This window comes from Coregonus lavaretus (genome assembly GCF_964263955.1).
Source record: "Coregonus lavaretus genome assembly, chromosome: 12".
Taxonomy (NCBI): Eukaryota; Metazoa; Chordata; class Actinopteri; order Salmoniformes; family Salmonidae; genus Coregonus; species Coregonus lavaretus.
Window position 1 is genome coordinate 34796146 of NC_139999.1, and position 22579 is coordinate 34818724.

The 22579-nt window shown below is 42.9% G+C and overlaps 1 protein-coding gene across 1 annotated transcript in view; it reads right to left on the reverse strand.

Annotated features, from left to right (window-relative positions):
• LOC311138406 (inositol 1,4,5-trisphosphate-gated calcium channel ITPR1-like) overlaps positions 1 to 22579 on the reverse strand; it is a 154623-nt gene that overhangs the window by 81143 nt on the left and 50901 nt on the right. The window contains exons 7-18 of the mRNA XM_084173077.1: positions 18368 to 18466; positions 17950 to 18033; positions 17559 to 17705; positions 17249 to 17344; positions 17050 to 17094; positions 13957 to 14111; positions 7162 to 7261; positions 6715 to 6875; positions 6363 to 6504; positions 4408 to 4566; positions 2625 to 2797; positions 1157 to 1276 (exon numbers count right to left, since the gene is read on the reverse strand). Of these exons, the coding sequence (XP_084029203.1) occupies positions 1157 to 1276; positions 2625 to 2797; positions 4408 to 4566; positions 6363 to 6504; positions 6715 to 6875; positions 7162 to 7261; positions 13957 to 14111; positions 17050 to 17094; positions 17249 to 17344; positions 17559 to 17705; positions 17950 to 18033; positions 18368 to 18466 (1481 nt within the window). The remainder of the gene's footprint in view (positions 1 to 1156; positions 1277 to 2624; positions 2798 to 4407; positions 4567 to 6362; positions 6505 to 6714; positions 6876 to 7161; positions 7262 to 13956; positions 14112 to 17049; positions 17095 to 17248; positions 17345 to 17558; positions 17706 to 17949; positions 18034 to 18367; positions 18467 to 22579) is intronic.

Below are 22579 nucleotides of genomic sequence, written 5' to 3' on the forward strand. Positions count from 1 at the left end.
TTATGGGGATATTTTATATATGAATGCTTCCGCTCAGTGTTTGAGATCAATTGACACTCTTTATCATGGTACTTTGAGATTTATTTTAAACTGCAAAACCCTTACGCACCACTGTACTTTGTATACCAGGGTTGGCTGGCCTTCTCTAGTCACTCGTAGGCTCAGTCACTGGTATACTTTTATTTACAAAGCCATTTTGGGTTTACTACCTTTTTATTTGGGCATTTTTATTGTTCAGAAATGTGGTGGGTACTCTCTTCGTTCACTGGACTTTATCCTGCTAACTGTTCCAAATGTCAGAACTGAATTTGGTAAAAGGTCTTTTATGTACTCTGCGCCATCGTCTTGGAACACCTTACAAAATAATTTTAAACTGGAAGAACTTGTCCCGATTGGTGTTTTTAAATCTCTGATGAAGGATTTTGAGGCTGATTCCCTGACCTGTCAATGTTTTTAATTTGCTGTTTTTGATATTGTTATACTCTTGTGAATTCATGAATGGTTTTTTACTAGATTACTTGTAGTTTTTCATGTTGTCTGTCTGTAATTTTTTGTAATGACTTGGTGCTGCCTATCTTGGCCAGGACGCTCTTGAAAAAGAGATTTTAAATCTCAATGAGCCCTTCCTGGTTAAATAAAGGTTAAATAAAAAAAATAAAAAAAGTACTTACTATAGAATTTGGTAGTATAGTGTAGAATACTATACTACACACTGTAGTATCCCTCGATCGTGTAGTGCTTACTATACCATTTTGTAATAGACACATGGAGATATTAAGTGCATTGTAATCATCAATAATTGTATCTGTCTGAAAGAACAGATGTTTACTATATGGCTACATGTTGTACTAGATTGGCATGTCCATTAGGACAAGCATGAAGGTCCACCAGGAGTAAACACTCCATCATGCAGTCACCTTGAACAGCTTGATCTGTATGACTGTAAGGGCTCCTACTGAATACACTTCATTACAGAGAGTAGTACTACACTGAAGATGGAGCTCTTTATCTGCCATACTAGAACAGCCTGTAACAGACCCTAGACCTAGACTACCATTGGCTATTATTGTTAAATGTTTAGAGGAAATGGGGTTTTATAAGGTATTGATTGATTGAAATCCCTTATAAAAGAGAGAAGAGAGAGGAGAGGACTTACTTGGTCTCTATGAGGATGTCTCCGTTGGTGGGGTCCAGGACTGCGTTACAGATGAGCTCCTGTGTCACCGGGATGGACTTGTTCATAGACACACACAGGTCTGACAGGTAGTCCAGAAACCTGGAACACACACACACACGGGCGCACACACACACACAGTCACACACACATCATTCAATGTCAACTGCTCGTTTCATATGGACAAAGGCATTCACAAGTACACAAACACACGTTTCTATAGACCCATGATGTCCCCAATGAAAAATGTCCTAAACGCTTCACTTGACCACCACTTGACTTCAATTAAGTGCCACAATTAAACGACACATGAAAACATAGCATTTGCCCTCGAGCAGCTTACAATACACTCCACACCACAGGAGGCTGCTGAGTGGAGGACGGCTCATAATAATACCTGGAACGGAGCAAATGGAATGGCATCAACCACATGGAAACCATGTATTATTATATATATTTTTTTGTTGATGTATTTGATACCATTTCACTTATTCAGCTCCAGCCATTACCACGAGCCCGTCCTCTCCAATTAAGGTGCCACCAACTTCCTGTGCTCCACACGTCTTTACTCCCTTGATGTGGCAAACGACTAACACATTTCAACACACATTCAGTCAGCCACTGGTCTTCAATTACATAGAACACAGCAATATACTGTATCATCTGGCTATAAGGAGCATACAGACAGATATCAAGACACGCAAATTAACACATTCAAAAACATGTAGTGTACACACAAACGTGTGCATGCAAAGTGAGCGCACTCACACACCCCCACATGTTTGTTTTACTATCTTTGTGGGGACCAAACAATTTATTCCCATTTAAAATCATATTTTCCCTAACCCTAAACCTACCCCTAACCCTTACACCAAAACCTAACTCCAAACCCTACACTGAACAAAAATATAAATGCAACATGTAAAGTGTTGGTCCCATGTTTCATGAGCTGAAATAAAAGATCCCAAAATGTTTCCATACGCACAAGAAGCTTATTTCTCTCAAATTTGGTGCACACATTTGTTTACATCCCTGTTAGTAAGCATTTCTCCTTCGCTAAGATAATCAATCCACCTGAAAGGTGTGGCCTATCAAGAAGCTGATTAAACAGCATGATCATTACACAGGTGCACCTTGTGCTGGGGACAATAAAAGGCCACTCTAAAATGTGCAGTTTTGTCACACAACACAATCCCACAGATGTCTCAAGTTTTGAGGGAGCATGCAATTGGCATGCTGACTGCAGGAATGACCACCAGAGTTGTTGCCAGAGAATTGAGTGTTCATTTCTCTACCATAAGCCGGCTCCGACGTCGTTTTAGAGAATTTGGAACCCTAACCATAAAATAGCCCTTTTCCCTATGGGGAACTATCCTTGTGAGGGCTTCTGGTCCCCCACAAGGATATTAAAACCAAACACACACACACACACACACACACACACACTGACCTAGGCTCCCGGTTCTTCCTGACGAGGCTGACAAAGGTGTCTATCTCTGCAGCGGTGATGTGTTTCTCCAGCAGCTTGCGGTTGTTGTGGAGCAGAGCTGTGATAGTGTCCTCAGCCAGAACATCATAACCTATCTGCTTCTGCATGAAGCGGAACTGCTTGGCTATGTACTCCTGTGGGATAAACACAGGCTCTGATCATAGTCAAACATTATCACAATATTGGGACTGTGGTCATTTGTGGCTCAGTTGGTAAGTGCATGGCGCTAGCAACACCAGGGTTGTGGGTTTGATTTCCACTGGGACCACCCATACAAAAATCTATGCACTCACTACTGTATGTCGCAATGGATAAAAGCATCTGCTAAATTTCATATGTTACATTGTGATGCTATGCTATTGAATGAGGTCAATCAATTAATGTAAACCCTGTTGAATGGTTAGCCACATTTGATTTAACAAACATTTCAATAGGAGTTTCAATGTGTTCATAGTGTGATCCACCTTGCTACTAGTTCACTGAAATAGTTTCTGTATCGTTGCCTCAGTATTACTTACCTAAGATTCCCACTAATTTCTTCAACAACAACATATTTACTGTAACACAGGCTAAAATAATTAATTTGGGGGGATTTAAAGGTAGGTAAGATCCCCCCTCCCGTAAATTCCCCAAATTCCCTTACAATTCCCATGGGTAATTCCCACATTTCTTCCAAATTTTCCTGGAATTGTTCAACTGGCCAGTGTAACGTCATTAGACTACATAGACACAGTATTAGTGCAGCCGTATCAAAGGCCTCCGGGCCATTCATCTGAGACTGGGAGAACAGAGGCTGTCCACAGGCACCAGGCAGCTTCCTCCTTCAGCTGAATCCAGCCACCATTCCAACAATTACACAGTATGTGACAGTGGACATTAATCTGTGTCTCTCTCTGTCTGTCTGTCTGTCTCTGTCTCTCTCTCTGTCTCTCTCTCTCTCTGTGTATTTGGACAATGCATGTTTCTGTAGGCATGCGGTCATGAGTGTGTGAGCGAGCGAGAGTGCATGTCATGTGCACCGAGAGGGAGGGTTGGGCTGCTGAAAGTTTGATGAAGGCAGAATGTGAGTGTACTTGACACACTGATTGAACAGCACATTCAATTACAGCTCTCATATGCATGGTATGATCCTCTGTAGCTCAATTGGTAGAGCATGGCGCTTGTAACGCCAGGGTAGTGGGTTTGATCCCCGGGACCACCAATACGTAAAAATGTATGCACACATGACTGTAAGTCGCTTTGGATAAAAGCGTCTGCTAAATGGCCTATTATTTATATTATTATTATTATAATAGTCTTTACATTAAGTGCCATCATACAGTGTAGGCTAATTGTATAAGTGCTGTGGCTTGATATTGTGGCTATAGGTTAAGACCCTGTCTGCTGGAACACTCTGTCCAGAACACCATGTGAAAACAACCCCTATGCCATTCCTTTACTAAAGCCCGCTAGGGTCTGCAGGTCTAATGGAACCAGATACTGTAGGTGTATATAAGCCAAATGGAGATAGCTCCACCTAGGCTTCTAATGGACTTAAGGGTACATCATCATATTGCTTACACACTAATTTAGTATATTCAGATCAGCAAACACTGAAAGAGTATGGGTTAGGTTAAGGGGCTAGGGATAAGGTTGGGGTAGTGGTTGTTTTGGGACCAGGCCAGTATTGTGAACTGTCATTTGTGTCCTTCTGTGGCTGTTGTAGGCCCAGACCAGTAGGCCTGACAGTTACCGCGCTGCGTACCTGGTTCTTGCGGTAGTCCTGTTGGGAGTGGCGTAACACACGGTAACACAGGCGGCAGATGTGCCTGAAAGGGGCGTGGCGCTGGTCAGCCAGCTCCTCCAATCGCAGCATGGGCCCATCCCCGCTGTCTGTGAATGGAGCCTGCAGTAGCTTGAAGATCTGTTCCATCAGGTTAAGAAAATTCATTTGTTGGAAAAATGTATGACAGTTTGTTATACAGTAGGGGAAAAAAGTATTTAGTCAGCCACCAATTGTGCAAGTTCTCCCACTTAAAAAGATGAGAGAGGCCTGTAATTTTCATCATAGGTACACAACTATGACAGACAAATTAAGAAAAAAAAATCCATAAAATCACATTGTAGGATTGTTAATGAATTTATTCACCTACAAACAAGCAATATTTCTGGCTCTCACAGACCTGTAACTTCTTCTTTAAGAGGCTCCTCTGTTCTCCACTCGTTACCTGTATTAATGGCACCTGTTTGAACTTGTTATCAGTATAAAAGACACCTGTCCACAACCTCAAACAGTCACACTCCAAACTCCACTATGGCCAAGACCAAAGAGCTGTCAAAGGACACCAGAAACAAAATTGTAGACCTGCACCAGGCTGGGAAGACTGAATCTGCAATAGGTAAGCAGCTTGGTTTGAAGAAATCAACTGTGGGAGCAATTATTAGGAAATGGAAGACATACAAGACCACTGATAATCTCCCTCGATCTGGGGCTCCACGCAAGATCTCACCCCGTGGGGTCAAAATGATCACAAGAACGGTGAGCAAAAATCCCAGAACCACACGGGGGGACCTAGTGAATGACCTGCAGAGAGCTGGGACCAAAGTAACAAAGCCTACCATCAGTAACACACTACGCCGCCAGGGACTCAAATCCTGCAGTGCCAGACGTGTCCCCCTGCTTAAGCCAGTACATGTCCAGGCCCGTCTGAAGTTTGCTAGAGTGCATTTGGATGATCCAGAAGAGGATTGGGAGAATGTCATATGGTCAGATGAAACCAAAATAGAACTTTTTGGTAAAAACTCAACTCGTCGTGTTTGGAGGACAAAGAATGCTGAGTTGCATCCAAAGAACACCATACCTACTCTGAAGCATGGGGGTGGAAACATCATGCTTTGGGGCTGTTTTTCTGCAAAGGGACCAGGACGACTGATCTGTGTAAAGGAAAGAATGAATGGGGCCATGTATCGTGAGATTTTGAGTGAAAACCTCCTTCCATCAGCAAGGGCATTGAAGATGAAACGTGGCTGGGTCTTTCAGCATGACAATGATCCCAAACACACCGCCCGGGCAACGAAGGAATGGCTTCGTAAGAAGCATTTCAAGGTCCTGGAGTGGCCTAGCCAGTCTCCAGATCGCAACCCCATAGAAAATCTTTGGAGGGAGTTGAAAGTCCGTGTTGCCCAGCGACAGCCCCAAAACATCACTGCTCTAGAGGAGATCTGCATGGAGGAATGGGCCAAAATACCAGCAACAGTGTGTGAAAACCTTGTGAAGACTTACAGAAAACGTTTGACCTGTGTCATTGCCAACAAAGGGTATATAACAAAGTATTGAGAAACTTTTGTTATTGACCAAATACTTATTTTCCACCATAATTTGCAAATAAATTCATTAAAATTCCTACAACGTGATTTTCGGGATTTTTTTTTCTCAATTTGTCTGTCATAGTTGACGTGTACCTATGATGAAAATTACAGGCCTCTCTCATCTTTTTAAGTGGGAGAATTTGCACAATTGGTGGCTGACTAAATACTTTTTTTCTCCACTGTACGTTGTTGAACTTTTGTTGAACTTCAACAGAGGTTAATAGAAGACAAAGGAGTTTGCTTCATAATGGATCTACATTGAAAAGGAATTAAGTAGCCGGCCTGAGCCTTTTTCACCCCTTCAGTCTGTGGAAGTTCTAGTTGTCCCTTATGAATGACATTGTTCTCTACCTGTTTGAGGATGTTCTGTTCCCTCATGAGTTTCTGTCTCTCTCTGTTGGGCTTGTTGACCATGATTTCCAAAACATCCTGGCCGTTGTTGGGGATGTCCACCACGAAGAACACCAGGTCCTCCAAAAGCTTGGTCACCGCCCTGTAGGACACACAGGAACAAGAAGTCATACACAGGAAGAGGCACAACAATAGATATCCAGATTTCGGCAAACTTTCTTTGAGATTTATAATTCTTAATGGGTGCCATGTTGACACCAAGAGTTCCAAGGACATTACATTCTGGTAAGGTTTGGTCCTACATTGACGAGGTAAAAAACACATAGTGAGCACCAAAATGGCTGCCGTGTACCTCCTCTCATTCTGAGTGATGGTGCCCTTCTCCAGTTTGCCTGCGATGGACGCCAACACTTTACTGGCATCGTTGGCAAAGTCCAGGTCTCTGACTTCAGCGGGCGAGACGGGTACGATGGCAAACGCCTCTTTGTCTTCTTTCAGTGCAGATGTGCCGATCTAAAAATAAGAACATAGAGAGAAACTGATGAGTGAATTAGGATTGTAAAATGTGGTTAATTCTAGTAAGTAAAACTTACAAATAGAAAATTATTCATTAGTGCATCTGGTGGTCAGATCTAATGTGAGGGTATTATTAGATTATTTAGCAATTTTTGGGTTGGACTGATTTAAGTGGGACACACAGAAAACATGATATAATGTAGTTAAAGAGTTTGACAGACTATTGGTAAGGTCTCAAACTGTCTGGTCTTAATGGGGATTGGCTGGTAGAGCTGTCACTCACACGTAACATGACAGGTTTCTCCTCCTCCTTGTCGATGGGGTGGTTGGTGCTGTGGACCCATGTGTTTGTGCACAAGTGTCTGAGCCTCACGTACGAGTTCCTGGGCAAGCAAGCAAACACACACACAGAATATGAGTATTGTGAGTCATGAATGAATGTCATTATTGGGCAAGGCCCACTATAGCACATACTAAGCAGTGCCATACCAAACAGTGGAACAGACGTGTGCCTCTGATTAAATACTGAAAAATGTATATTTTCTGATGCATTCCAGTACAGGGAGGTTTATCATAATAATAGTCGTTACTGTAAACCAAACAACATCTTACAGTATCTGTATAAAACTCAACAAAAATAAAACCACACAATTGAGTAGGCAGCCTATAGTACGTAAGAAACAGAAACAGGGCTTGCAGTAAGTCAGTCTAGAGTCAGTCTAGTCTGTGTGAATCATCCTCATCTTCTCCTTCATCAAAGTCACCAGTCCTTGCACCCTCACAACCAACATGAAAGAGTAACACTGGCTACTGCAAGTCCAACCCTCCCTACTGTACAGTCAGCTTGGAAGACAAAAACAAGACACAGACACGCACATGCACACGCACACGCTTTATTGCTTCATGACCTCATAAAAACTCCCTCACCTACTCTCCCATGAAGGAAACTCTCCCTACCCTCTCCAAAACACAGACTCACACCTGTCCTATGTCAACCGATACTGAAGACAGCATGACCCTAACCCAGCCCACTCACCATTTCCACTTAAAGTGAGAACAGAAAGGTCTTTTAATGGGGGAATTCCACTTTAAATCAACTAAATGTGTCTGATAACGAACAAACACCACACAAATCTAAAGATTTTATATATATATATATATATATATATATATATATATATATATATATATATATATATATATATATATATATATAAATACAATCTTTAGATTTGTGTGGTGTTTGTTCGTTATCAGACACACATATACATATATATATACATATACACACACACACTGCTCAAAAAAATAAAGGGAACACTAAAAGAACACATCCTAGATCTGAATGAATGAAATAATCTTATTAAATACTTTTTTCTTTACATAGTTGAATGTGCTGACAACAAAATCACACAAAAATTATCAATGGAAATCAAATGTATCAACCCATGGAGGTCTGGATTTGGAGTCACCCTCAAAATTAAAGTGGAAAACCACACTACAGGCTGATCCAACTTTGATGTAATGTCCTTAAAACATGAGGCTCAGTAGTGTGTGTGGCCTCCACGTGCCTGTATGACCTCCCTACAACGCCTGGGCATGCTCCTGATGAGGTGGCGGATGGTCTCCTGAGGGATCTCCTCCCAGACCTGGACTAAAGCATCCGCCAACTCATGGACAGTCTGTGGTGCAACGTGGCGTTGGTGGATGGAGCGAGACATGATGTCCCAGATGTGCTCAATTGGATTCAGGTCTGGGGAACGGGCGGGCCAGTCCATAGCATCAATGCCTTCCTCTTGCAGGAACTGCTGACACACTCCAGCCACATGAGGTCTAGCATTGTCTTGCATTAGGAGGAACCCAGGGCCAACCGCACCAGCATATGGTCTCACAAGGGGTCTGAGGATCTCATCTCGGTACCTAATGGCAGTCAGGCTACCTCTGGCGAGCACATGGAGGGCTGTGCGGCCCCCCCAAAGAAATGCCACCCCACACCATGACTGACCCACCGCCAAACCGGTCATGCTGGAGGATGTTGCAGGCAGCAGAACGTTCTCCACGGCGTCTCCAGACTCTGTCACATCTGTCACATGTGCTCAGTGTGAACCTGCTTTCATCTGTGAAGAGCACAGGGCGCCAGTGGCGAATTTGCCAATCTTGGTGTTCTCTGGCAAATGCCAAACGTCTTGCACGGTGTTGGGCTGTAAGCACAACCCCCACCTGTGGACGTCGGGCCCTCATACCACCCTCATGGAATCTGTTTCTGACCATTTGAGCAGACACGTGCACATTTGTGGCCTGCTGGAGGTCATTTTGCAGGGCTCTGGCAGTGCTCCACCTGCTCCTCCTTGCACAAAGGCGGAGGTAGCGGTCCTGCTGCTGGGTTGTTGCCCTCCTACGGCCTCCTCCACGTCTCCTGATGTACTGGCCTGTCTCCTGGTAGCGCCTCCATGCTCTGGACACTACGCTGACAGACACAGCAAACCTTCTTGCCACAGCTCGCATTGATGTGCCATCCTGGATGAGCTGCACTACCTGAGCCACTTGTGTGGGTTGTAGACTCCGTCTCATGCTACCACTAGAGTGAAAGCACCGCCAGCATTCAAAAGTGACCAAAACATCAGCCAGGAAGCATAGGAACTGAGAAGTGGTCTGTGGTCACCACCTGCAGAACCACTCCTTTATTGGGGGTGTCTTGCTAATTGCCTATAATTTCCACCTGTTGTCTATTCCATTTGCACAACAGCATGTGAAATGTATTGTCAATCAGTGTTGCTTCCTAAGTGGACAGTTTGATTTCACAGAAGTGTGATTGACTTGGAGTTACATTGTGTTGTTTAAGTGTTCCCTTTATTTTTTTGAGCAGTGTATATATACAGTGAGGGAAAAAAGTATTTGATCCCCTGCTGATTTTGTACGTTTGCCCACTGACAAAGAAATGATCAGTCTATAATTTTAATGGTAGGTTTATTTGAACAGTGAGAGACAGAATAACAACAAAAAAATTCAGAAAAACACATGTAAAAAATGTTATAAATTGATTTGCATTTTAATGAGGGAAATAAGTATTTGACCCCTCAGCAAAACATGACCTAGTACTTGGTGGCAAAACCCTTGTTGGCAATCACAGAGGTCAGACGTTTCTTGTAGTTGGCCACCAGGTTTGCACACATCTCAGGAGGGATTTTGTCCCATTCCTTTTTGCAGATCTTCTCCAAGTCATTAATAATAATAATATTATTTCGAGGCTGACATTTGGCAACTCGAACCTTCAGCTCCCTCCACAGAATTTCTATGGAATTAAGGTCTGGAGACTGGCTAGGCCACTCCAGGACCTTAATGTGCCTCTTCTTGAGCCACTCCTTTGTTGCCTTGGCCATGTGTTTTGGGTCATTGTCATGCTGGAATACCCATCCACGACCCATTTTCAATGCCCTGGCTGAGGGAAGGAGGTTCTCACCCAAGATTTGACGGTACATGGCCCTGTCCATCGTCCCTTTGATGCGGTGAAGTTGTCCTGTCCCCTTAGCAGAAAAACACCCTCAAAGCATAATGTTTCCACCTCCATGTTTGACTGTGGGGATGGTGTTCTTGGGGTCATAGGCAGCATTCCTCCTCCTCCAAACACGGCGAGTTGAGTTGATGCCAAAGAGCTCCATTTTGGTCTCATCTGACCACAACACTTTCACCCAGTTCTCCTCTGAATCATTCAGATGTTCATTGGCAAACTTCAGACGGGCATGTATATGTGCTTTCTTGAGCAGGGGGACCTTGCGGGCGCTGCAGGATTTCAGTCCTTCACGGCGTAGTGTGTTACCAATTGTTTTTTTGTGACTATGGTCCCAGCTGCCTTGAGATCATTGACAAGATCCTCCTGTGTAGTTCTGGGCTGATTCCTCACCATTCTCATGATCATTGCAACTCCACGAGGTGAGATCTTGCATGGAGCCCCAGGCCGAGGGAGATTGACAGTTCTTTTGTGTTTCTTCCATTTGCGAATAATCGCACCAACTATTGTCACCTTCTCACCAAGCTGCTTGGCGATGGTCTTGTAGCCCATTCCAGCCTTGTGTAGGTCTACAATCTTGTTCCTGACATCCTTGGAGAGCTCTTTGGTCTTGGCCATGGTGGGGAGTTTGGAATCTGATTGATTGATTGCTTCTGTGGACAGGTGTCTTTTATACAGGTAACAAACTGAGATTAGGAGCACTCCCTTTAAGAGTGTGCTCCTAATCTCAGCTCGTTACCTGTATAAAAGACACCTGGGAGCCAGAAATCTTTCTGATTGAGAGGGGTCAAATACTTATTTCCCTCATTAAATGCAAATCAATTTATAAAATTTTTGACATGCGTTTTTCTAGATTTTGTTGTTGTTATTCTGTCTCTCACTGTTCAAATAAACCTACCATTAAAATTATAGACTGATCATTTCGTTGTCAGTGGGCAAACGAACAAAATCAGCAGGGGATCAAATACTTTTTCCCCTCACTGTATATGTATATATATATATATATATATATATATATGTATATATATATATATATATATGTATATGTATGTATGTATATGTATGTATATATATATATATATATATATATATATATATATATATATATATATATATATATATATATATATATATATATATATATATACACACACACACACACACACACACACACACACACACTACCAGTCAAAAGTTTGGACACACCTACTCATTCAAGGGTAAGTCCCCTGAGTGGCGCAGTGGTCTAAGGCACTGCATCGCAGTGCTAACTGTGCCACTAGAGATCCTGGTTCGAATCCAGGCTCTGTCGCAGCCGGCCGCGACCGGGAGACTCATGGGCGGCGCACAATTGGCCCAGCGTCGTCCAGGGTAGGGGAGGGAATGGCCGGCAGGGATGTAGCTCAGTTGATAGAGCATGGCGTTTGCAACGCCAGGGTTGTGGGTTCGATTCCCACGGGGGGCCAGTATAAAAAAATATATAAAAAAAACATGTATTCACTAACTGTAAGTCGCTCTGGATAAGAGCGTCTGCTAAATGACTAAAATGTAAGGGTTTGTATTTATTGTTTCTATTTTTTACATTGTAGAATAATAGTGAAGACATCAAAACTATGAAATAACACATGGAATCATGTAGTAACCCATAAAGTGTTTAACAAATCAAAATATATTTTATATTTCAGATTCTTCAAATACCCACCCTTTGCCTTGATGACAGCTTTGCACACTCTTGGCATTCTCTCAACCAGCTTCATGAGGTAGTCACCTGGAAATCATTTCAATTAACAGGTGTGCCTTCTTAAAAGTTAATTTGTGGAATTTCTTTCCTTCTTAATGCGTTTGAACCAATCAGTTGTGTTGTGACAAGGTGGGGGGGGGTATACAGAAGATAGCCCTATTTAGTAAAAGATCAAGTCCATAATATGGCAAAAACAACTCAAATAAGCAAAGAGAAAAGACAGTCCATCATTACTTTAAGACATGAAGGTCAGTCAATATGGAACATTTCAAAAACGTTTAAAGTTTCTTCAAGTGCAGTCGCAAAAACCATCAAGCGCTATGATGAAACTGGCTCTCATGAGGACCGCCACAGGAATGGAAGACCCAGAGTTACCTCTGCTGCAGAGGATAAGTTCATTAGAGTTACCAGCCTCAGAAATTGCAGCCCAAATAAATGCTTCACAGAGTTCAAGTAACAGACACATCTCAACATCAACTGTTCAGAGGAGACTGTGTGAATCAGGCCTTCAGGGGTTGAATTGCATCAAAGAAACCACTACTAAAGGACACCAAAAAGAAGAATAGACTAGCTTTGGCCAAGAAACACAAGCAATGGACATTAGACCGGTGGAAATTTGTCCTTTGGTCTGGAGTCCAAATTTGAGATTTTTGGTTCCAACCGCCGTGTCTTTGTGAGACGTGGTGTGGGTGAACGGATGATCTCTGTATTTCCCACTGTAAAGCATGGAGGAGGAGGTGTTATGGTGGGGGGGTGCTTTGCTGGTGACACTGTCTGTGATTTATTTAGAATTCAAGGCAATATTAACCAGCATGGCTACCACAGCATTCTGCAGCAATATGCCATCCCATCTGGTTTGGGCTTAGTGGGACAATAATTTGTTTTCAATAGGACAATGACCCGACACACCTCCAGGCTGTGTAAGGGCTATTTTACAAAGAAGGAGAGTGATGGAGTGCTGCATCAGATGACCTGGCCTCCACAATCTCCTGACCTCAACCCAATTGTGCAAAGCTGTCATCAAGGCAAAGGGTGGCTATTTGAATAAATATATTTTGATTTGTTTAACAGTTTTTTGGTTACTACATGACTCCATATGTGATCCTTCATAGTTTTGATGTCTTCACTATTATTCTACAATGTAGAAAATAGTTTAAAAAAACAAAAACCTTGGAATGAGTAGGTGTGTCCAAACTTTTGACTGGTTCTGTATACATGTGTGTTTGAGTGTGTGTCTCCATTTCCAGGTGGAGAAACATGACTGTTTACTTTTCATATTGCAACATGTTCATTAGAATCTGATCTGCGTCAACAGTGGGCTACATAGTCACTATGTTTTTTTAGGACTTTCCAGACACACAGTCATCAGCTAATCTTTCATTTATTGAATTGGAATTTCAGTTTACTTCCTGAATTGACTGAGTTCAATTCAAATTGACCCCAACCCTGACAAATACAGCCTGGTCACTCACCTCTGCACATGACACAACAATACAGGATGTATTTTAAAATAGACAAATTCTCATGGACGTAGTAAAAAGAGAAGCTACTTATTAGAAAAATTGTAAATTCCTCTAAAAGTATTATGAGTAATAGGGTATTTTTGCACAATGTGAGCTGCGGGGGCTGCTTAGTGGCAGACTATGTGGCCCTAAAGTCCTATCTGGGTACCAGGAAGTCCCCTCTCTCAGTGGTATGGTCCAGCACAAACTCCTACCTGGCTACCAGGGAGTCCCCCACCTCTCAGAGTGGTAGGGTCCAGCTCAAAGTCCTACCTGGGTACCAGGAAGTCCCCCCTCTCAGTGGTAGGGTCCAGCTCAAAGTCCTACCTGGGTACCAGGGAGTCCCCCCCTCTCAGAGTGGTAGGGTCCAGCTCAAAAATGGAGGAGATGTCATTGCCATCAGGGACAGACACCAGGGTGTACATGACCTTCTCCTGGGGGTTCCTGAGGCGGACGCGGAGGTCGACCTGCTCAGAGTCCAGCTGGAAACGCAACATGGAAACAACAGTCTCATCAGATCACTGGAGAGATAACATGACAACAAAACAGTCTCGTCAGATCACTGCAAAACCACATAGACATGTGCCATGAAGACCAGGATCAATGATTATGAAGAGTAAAATAATTGATAGACCATCAATATACACTGAGTATACAAAACATTAAGAACACCTGCTCTTTCCATGACATAGACTAACCAGGTGAATCCAGGTGAAAGCTATGATCCCTTATTGATGTCACTTGTTAAATCCACTTGAAATCAGTGTAGATGAAGGTGAGGAGACAGGTTAAAGAAGGATTTTCAAGCCTTGAGACAATTGAGACATGGATTGTGTATGTGTGCCATTCAGAGGATGAATGGGTAAGACAAAAAATGTAAGTGTCTTTGAACGGAGTATGGTAGTAGGAGCCAGGCGCACCGGTTTGTGTCAAGAACTGCAACACTGCTGGGTTTTTCACGCTCAACAGTTTCCCGTGTGTATCAAGAACCACCCAAAGGACATCCAGTCAACTTGACACAACCGTGGGAAGCATTGGAGTCAACATGGGTCAGCATCCCTGTGGAATGCTTTCAACACCTTGTAGAGTCCATGCCCCAACGAACTGAGGCTGTTCTGAGAGCCAAAACGGGGGGGGGATGCAACTCAATATTAGGAAGGTGTTCCTAATGTTTGGTATACTCAGTGTATATGGCTTATGTTTTAGTAATAGAAATGTTAAAAGGTCAAGTCACACACACACACACTGGTCAGCTTCCTGTGAAATTCCTAGACAATGACCTAAAGAGCAAATCCTGGGCAGGAACTGACTGAAGAAGATAAGAGACTCACAACTCAAAGGGATCTTTTCATTCACCACAATGTGAGAGCATCGATTTGATCCAATTTCTATTTTTTATTTTTTTTTAAATCTAATTTATGCCAATAGAACTCTATTGGCTTAATTCAATATACTGCACTAAACCTCATGACCTACTAATAGTATGAAGTTCTAAAGGCCAAAAGAGACATTTATTCTTATCTCAGTGTATTGTGAAGTATCAATCAGTGTTATTACTCATCAAATATTTATAAATATTAATTTCAGTAATTAGAGTAATAAGTAATGTAGTATAATTATCTGGTTAAAATGCAGCTCTTTCTTAGTTTGGGTCTTCTGCTGTGTTCACATGATCACTATTGTTGAGTGGATGATAGTCTAGTGACGTATTACCCTTTTGACTTTATGGTATTGACCCGAACCGCACTGTTCTGGCTTGGAGATTTTCTTTTTACGTTATCCTATCAAGCAACTATATGGTGGATGCATAACTAGGCCAGCGAAGTATAACTTGGCTCGGCTTCAGTATATGTCCATCCCCATAGAGCCAGGGACAGACACATGGACCTCCAGGCATGGAGACAGCCCTCAGCTCCATGCTCTGTTAGTCATACAAGCCTGTCCAACCACGTGTTGACAAAGGCTGCGTTTACACAGGCAGCCCAATTCTGATATTTTTTCCACTAATTGGTCTTTTGACCAATCACATCAGATCTTTTCACATCAGATCTTTTTTTTCAGAGCTAATCTGATTGGTCAACAGACCAATTAGTGAAAAAAGATACAAATTGTGTTGCCTGTGTAAACGCAAACTAATGCGACTAGTGTGTCAGTGCTTGCTATAGAGTCCAGTGTTTTGTAGAGACAATTGTGCAACTGAGATCATTCCTAGTGGTAGACTGCCATCTGTTGGCTAAAGGCAGGTAACAGTTGCCTGACGACTCAAACTGAATTCTTCCGCACATACCTCAGTCTGAGACTGCCATCGTTGAAGTCGTTTTTAGTGACGTCAAAATGAGTGGTGTTGTACAAAACAAAGTAATCAGCGATTGGATCATCTCTAACCAATCAGAGTATCAAAGCCAATGACAGTACAGTATGAAAATAGGCAGAAACTGCTTCTCCAATAGAACTCCTCAACCACACTTGTAGGCGATGCCATGGCGACGTTGGCTAGCGAAGCTCATGCGTAGAAACACGTCATCGGGTTTAACGGTCGTCTCACGCCGAACTGCGCATGTGCAGGCCGTCAAATCAAAGGCACTCCTTCAATATAAAGTTGTTTTTGACTAAAATAAAAATGTGTCAATTTGTCACTTTCATGACGTTCGACTAATAAGATGTTCTACTACTTAAGACATTGGCTCGAATCTAGGTTGTGCCTTTAGATTTCGAGAAAATTATCGACTAAGGAAGAATTTTTCACTTTTCACTCATTGACTTCTCAAACCTCAAACACAGGCCTGGTCTGCTTGGTCTGTTTGGTAAAGGTTTCCGGAAGTCTTGTGACGTTGCGCCTCTGGGTCTAGAAACTCTATGGCTTTACCCACATGTGCTCTTGCTCTAGCCCGACCCATTGGTTTCTGGGACCAATCAGAACAGTTAGAATATGTTTGCTTTCTAGAAATCGTCAGGAAGATACTCAGATCCAGGCTCATTGTGGAGAAAAAACCAACGTCCGTGGGCGTGGCGTAGCGTTTGGCCAGAACAAGGACTTTGGGTAGCCAGGCAACACTAGTTCCATCAGACTTCTCTATGCAGACACCGCCATCTAATGGTGGTATTGGGGAAGTGCTCTTTACTATGACATGGGGTTCAAGCTGAGGTAAACAAGTTAGAAGAGTTACAATGATCATTGTTTCCTGGGACACACTAGTGGTATGTGGCATTTCACATTGTGTCAACAGTGACTGAAGATGTTGAGTTGTGACTGAAGACGTTGGGTTGGTTCATTCAGTGGGTCACAGGAAAACACTGGGTCACAGCAGAACACTGTATCTGGGAACGACTGGTTCAGATGATCCACAGTATTCATCATTCCTCCACACCCTCCACACCCTTCAGAGCCCACTGCTACCAGAACAGGACAATGTGACTTACTGAGGAGCGGGACTCCAAGCACTCCTCCTCATAGTCGGGGTTCACCTGGAAAACACACAACAGTACACACATATATTGAGCAAGCTAGAGATCACTTCCCTGCTAAAAATTAAGGACGAATATGATTTAGACCTGTGTTGTAGGTACTGCAAGGGTGTGTCTGTGTGTGCATGGGTGTTGTAAAGGCAGTGTTACTGACCTCTGCAGCCAGGTAGTGTCCAGTGGCCAGGTGTTTGAACCTGAACAGACTATTCCAGTAGCCAGCTCCGCCTCGACACGGGTCATGCTGCACCACCTAGGATGAGGAGAAACACAGGCGTCAGTCACATGTAATTTCTCACACTGGAGTTGTGTACATGCACATTTTAACAACTTGTCAGACCATATACACTTTAAACTCAAATTTAACTTTTAGTGAGCATAAATTGGCAGTTGCAAGGGAGCAGTCAAATTGCCATGATCTGAGGGGCCTTCTACGAATTCTATTTCTATGTGCACTTCCTCCTCACCTCCACCTCCCATAAAGCTTTGCTGCTTGTTGCCGAGGTAGCAGACTGGCGTCCGGTGGTGCGCAGGAAGACATATTGTTTTTTACGGTGGTCGTCACAGGTGAGGAACTTCTCCTGTTCCGCATGGAACAGGCGCACCACGTCACCCTGGCAACAAACAGACAGGAAGGTTGTTACCATAGAGACTGCTAGGGAAATGTCACTCTGCCTTGGGCTAGATTTCTTGGCTATCTATAACAATTAACAGTGTTTGGTCTTCAACTGGGATACCAGGTTCGTTGACCCATTATTTTCTCATTCATATTGATTGGATGAGGTTCTAAATCAAGGCAATGGAAAATAAAACTGTTAAAATCAGGCCTGATTGGTTGAGAGTTGTGAAAAAACCAACCCCTTTTAGAATGATCTCCTGATTGTCACTCCATTTCATGAACAGCACGATCTTCCAGCTGGTGTTACAGTTGACCGAGTTCACCTGAAACACAAAACAGGCAAAAAGAGATTCCACAGGATTACCAGTTTAATCCTTTAATAACAGAAACACATTATCACTGGTACCCTATAACTATAGAGCAGCACACGATTCTCACAGAATGAGCTGTAGGCTAGAGCTAAATGCAAATCCTAGAAATAATTGATGCAAATGTGGAGGACCATGGCACAACGGTGTATTGTCTGATATGGTTGGAGGGGCCCAATAACAGTACACATTACACAGACTCCTATAAATACTCTACATACAGTATACTCCCACACAGCCATCTATCAAACACAGAGGAGAGGAGCTGCAGACAGGGTGAGGGTCTAACCTCGTTACATCCTGGGTTGTCCACTAGCTGATGGGTGCTGGCATGAAGGGGCTGGCCAGCATTCACTGGGTTCAGGACCACTTTGTCCCCTATCACCACCTGGAATGAAACATACAAACACTACAATTTAGTATGCATTTATTACACATGTGCACACACTTACACGCACATTGCCCGCACAGACACACACTCAAGTCAGCTGCTAAGAAACATTAACAATACTTATTTGCATGTGTCTGTCCACAGTCAAATACAGGATAATATGTGAAGCTCTGAATCTCAAACTAAATCATTAATCTACAGTGGCTATTAATTAGATGTATTACTACTAGAACAACAGAGTCATGACTCCACCTACAGTCACCTGGTCCTTGGGCTCCTACTCACATCAGGATCTTGGCAGGGAGAGAGCAGTGGAGCCAGGAGATTGAGGATCATGCAAACAGCTCTAGAGACCTGTCTCTAGAGTATGAAGCAATAGCATGGTGCCACTATGAGCCCAGTCAGTCCAGAGATAGATCTGATCCTTATGCCTCATCACTAAGGATTAGAGGGCAACGCCGGCCCTGGACTGGACTGGACTGACCCTGGTCCTGACTCTGAGGTGTTAGTCATCTGTGTTGTGGTTGTAGAATGACTCATAGCCTCTGCTGCTTTAATCCACTGAGAGAGACTTCTGCACACTGATATATAGCTGAGCGACTGGGAGGCGAGCTACTTATCACCAAAAATAAGTGAAACGCTGCACAGGTGGCAAATATAATAAACTTAGGAGATACTGGGGCAAGATACAAATATTCATGAGCTGTAGTTTAGAATGTGCAGTGTGATTGGCTGAGCCATATGTAGACGAGTGCAAGACCTGTTGTAGGTACCAGCGCTAATGTGAAGGCAGGAAAGGCAGAGTTAGCTGAGAAAGAGATCCATCCATAACAACTCAATGATGAGCCTCGTGGAATTCCTACAGGGTGACTCCCCAGAAAAGCAGAGTGCTAAAAAGTTTGGCCAAAGCTAACTAACATTAGCTCACAAAGCTCAGTTAAAACACCCAAAGATAAAACCAACGCAACATGTAAAGTGTTAGTCCCATGTTTCATGAATTGAAATAAGATCCCAGAAATGTTACATACGCACAAAAAGCTTATTTCTCTCAAATGTTGTGCACAAATTTGTTTACATCCCTGTTAGTGAGCTTTTTTTTCTTCTTTGCCAAGATAATCCATCCACCTGACAGGTGTGGCATATCAAGAAGCTGATTAAACAGCATGATCATTACACAAGAGTCCCTTGTGCCGGAGACAATAAAAGGCCACTCTAAAATGTGCAGTTTTTTCACACAACACAATGCCACAGATGTTTCAAGTTAAGGGAGCGTACAATTTGCATGCTGACTGCAGGAATGTCCACCAGAGCTGTTGCCAGAGAATTGAATGTTAATTTCTCTACCATAAGCCACCTCCAACGTCATTTTAGAGAATTTGGCAGTACGTCTAAACTTGCCTCACAACCGCTGACCACGTGTAACCACGACAGCCCAAGACCTCCACATCCGGCTTTTTCACCTACAGGATCATCTGAGACCAGCCACCCAGACAGCTGATGAAACTGTGGGTTTGCACAACCAAAAAATGTCAGCAGAAACCGTCAGAAACCGTCTCAGGGAAGCTCATCTGCGTGCTCATCGTCCTCACCAGAGTCTTGACCTGACTGCAGTTCGGTGCCGTAACCGACTTCAGTGCACAAATGCTCACCTTCGATGGTCACTGGCACACTGGAGAAGTGTGCTCTTCACAGATGAATCTCAGTTTCAACTGTATCGGGCAGATGGTAGACAGTGTGTATAGCTTTGTGTGGTCGAGCGGATTACTGATGTCAACGTTGTGAACAGAATGCCCCATGATGGCGGTGGGGTTATGGTATGGGCAGGCATAAGCTACAAACAATGAACATGATTGGATTTTATCGAAGCTAATTTGAATGCACAGAGATACCATGACGAGATCCTGAAGCCCATTGTCGTGCCATTCATCTTCCGCCATCACCTGATGTTTCAGCATGATAATGCATGGGCCAATGTCGCAAGGATCTGTACACAATTCCTGGAAGCTGAAAATGTCCAAGTTCTTCCATGGCCTGCATACTCACCAGACATGTCACCCATTGAGAATGTTTGGGATGCTCTGGATGAACGTGTACGACAGCATGTTCCAGTTCCTGCCAATATCCAGCAACTTTGCACAACCATTGAAGAGTGGGACAACATTCCACAGGCCACAATCAACAGCCTGATCAACTCTATGTGAAGGAGATCTGTGCTGCATGAGGCAAATGGTGGTCACACCAGATACTGACTGTTTTTCTGATCCACGCCCCTACTTTTTTCTTTTTTCTTTATTCCCAGTCATGTAAAATCCATAGATTAGGGTCAAATGAACTCATTTAAATGGGCTGATTTCCTTATATGAACTTTGGCATGTTGCGTTTATATTTTTGTTCAGTGTAGTTAGATGCACCATTTAGTGCTTTTAGCCAGCTACCTATTAATTGCTAGCTAACTGGTAAGCTAGCGAACCTGGTAAACATGAACTTTACAAATATAGCTACTTAAGCTACAAAATGAATACCTAGTTAGTTGTGATAATTACACACACTCCAAACCTGTGTGTATCTTTCAGAAAACATGCATATTTATTTAATTATTAGCAAAGTAAAATGCAGTGTTTTTCAGCACATGCAGAGCCACCATCTTGGACAGAAAACCTTTTTGTTGCTTCTGCCTCCCGCCTACTTAATTCCGCCATTTTGATTAGTCGACCAACCCCAAACTGACATTGATGTGCTGTGCCACTCTGCAAACGTTTTGTCATAGGGTTTTGCAAGCTGCGTGTTGCAAAAAAACCTTACCTTTTTTTGTTTTACAAAAAAGTATATGAAAGGTGTATCTGTGACTAGGGCTGTGGCGGTCATGAAATTCTGTCAGCCGGTGATTGTCAAGCAAATAACTGCCGGTCTCACGGTAATTGACCCTTAATTAACAAACACATTTAGCATCACCTGGCTTACATGTATAGCCTACAAGCCACTGATGTAGACCTTTGGAACATCTACATTTAAAAAGTATAATAAATCCATTTAATATAGCCTACACCATCACAATAAATCCATGATTTATTTTACACAGGTCTAAAGAAACATGATATGAATAAAATGTAGTCTATTTCAGATTAACATACTCTGAGTTGTCCTTATGTTAGGCCCTGATCTGGCTATGCCATATGGCTGTGGGCTACACTAGTTTATTTAGCAGACAACATTTGCTTAGAATTCCGTGGCATTATTTTATAGTATGTAGAATACAATTGAACATAGCTGAATAAAATAGAAAGGATATTTTCTCCAAACGATTTGAGGGAGTGCGCACATGCGGCTATTCTGTGTTGAGTGGTTAGCAAAGAAACAGGTCCTCCTATATGCTTAATTTAGAGTTACTTATGCAACTTTAGTTGTGATACAAACGTTGGGCTATATGTTTTGGTTTTTAATACATTCAAATGCTGCATGATGCGACTAATGATGATTTGAAAAAAGTCACATGAAAGGCATGAGCTCTGCTTTGTTTTTTGCACAGGCTGCACATACTTCATCAGTCTCTCACTCACAATTTGACAAGCACTTGATAATGCCTCAAATTTCCCGGCAGCATCCCCTTTGTGTGGCCGTAATGCCCCCTAGAATAATCCATGCCTTTTGCGGCCAGTGGCCTTGGGCTGAACATAATAATTATTCACATGGCTCTCTCAGATATCTAAATTCTTATTAGCCAATTCCCATCACGTGATCGGGTCCTTTTCACAGGCATCTCAGGTCCTTCTCACAGGCTACAAGTGAAGACAGACACGTCAGGGACGCAACTGCACGCGTCCTTATCCAATTCCGAGGAGCATAATAAAGATGTTGGAAGAACTGTCCACATTTACTTTTCGTCAGCCAGCAAGATGAGTAGGCCTAACGAACAGCAAAAGCACTAGCCTGTGTCAATCTACTATCCCCCATAGTAGAAAAATGCACCTATTCTATTGGTCAACTTGTCCTTCTGTGCGAGAAATAAATGTTACAAACATAGTCTGGGACAGTTGTGGGATGCAATAGATCCCAAATTAATACAACCACTAGCATCAAAAAACCTTTTAAAAGCAACGAGGCTGATGCAAC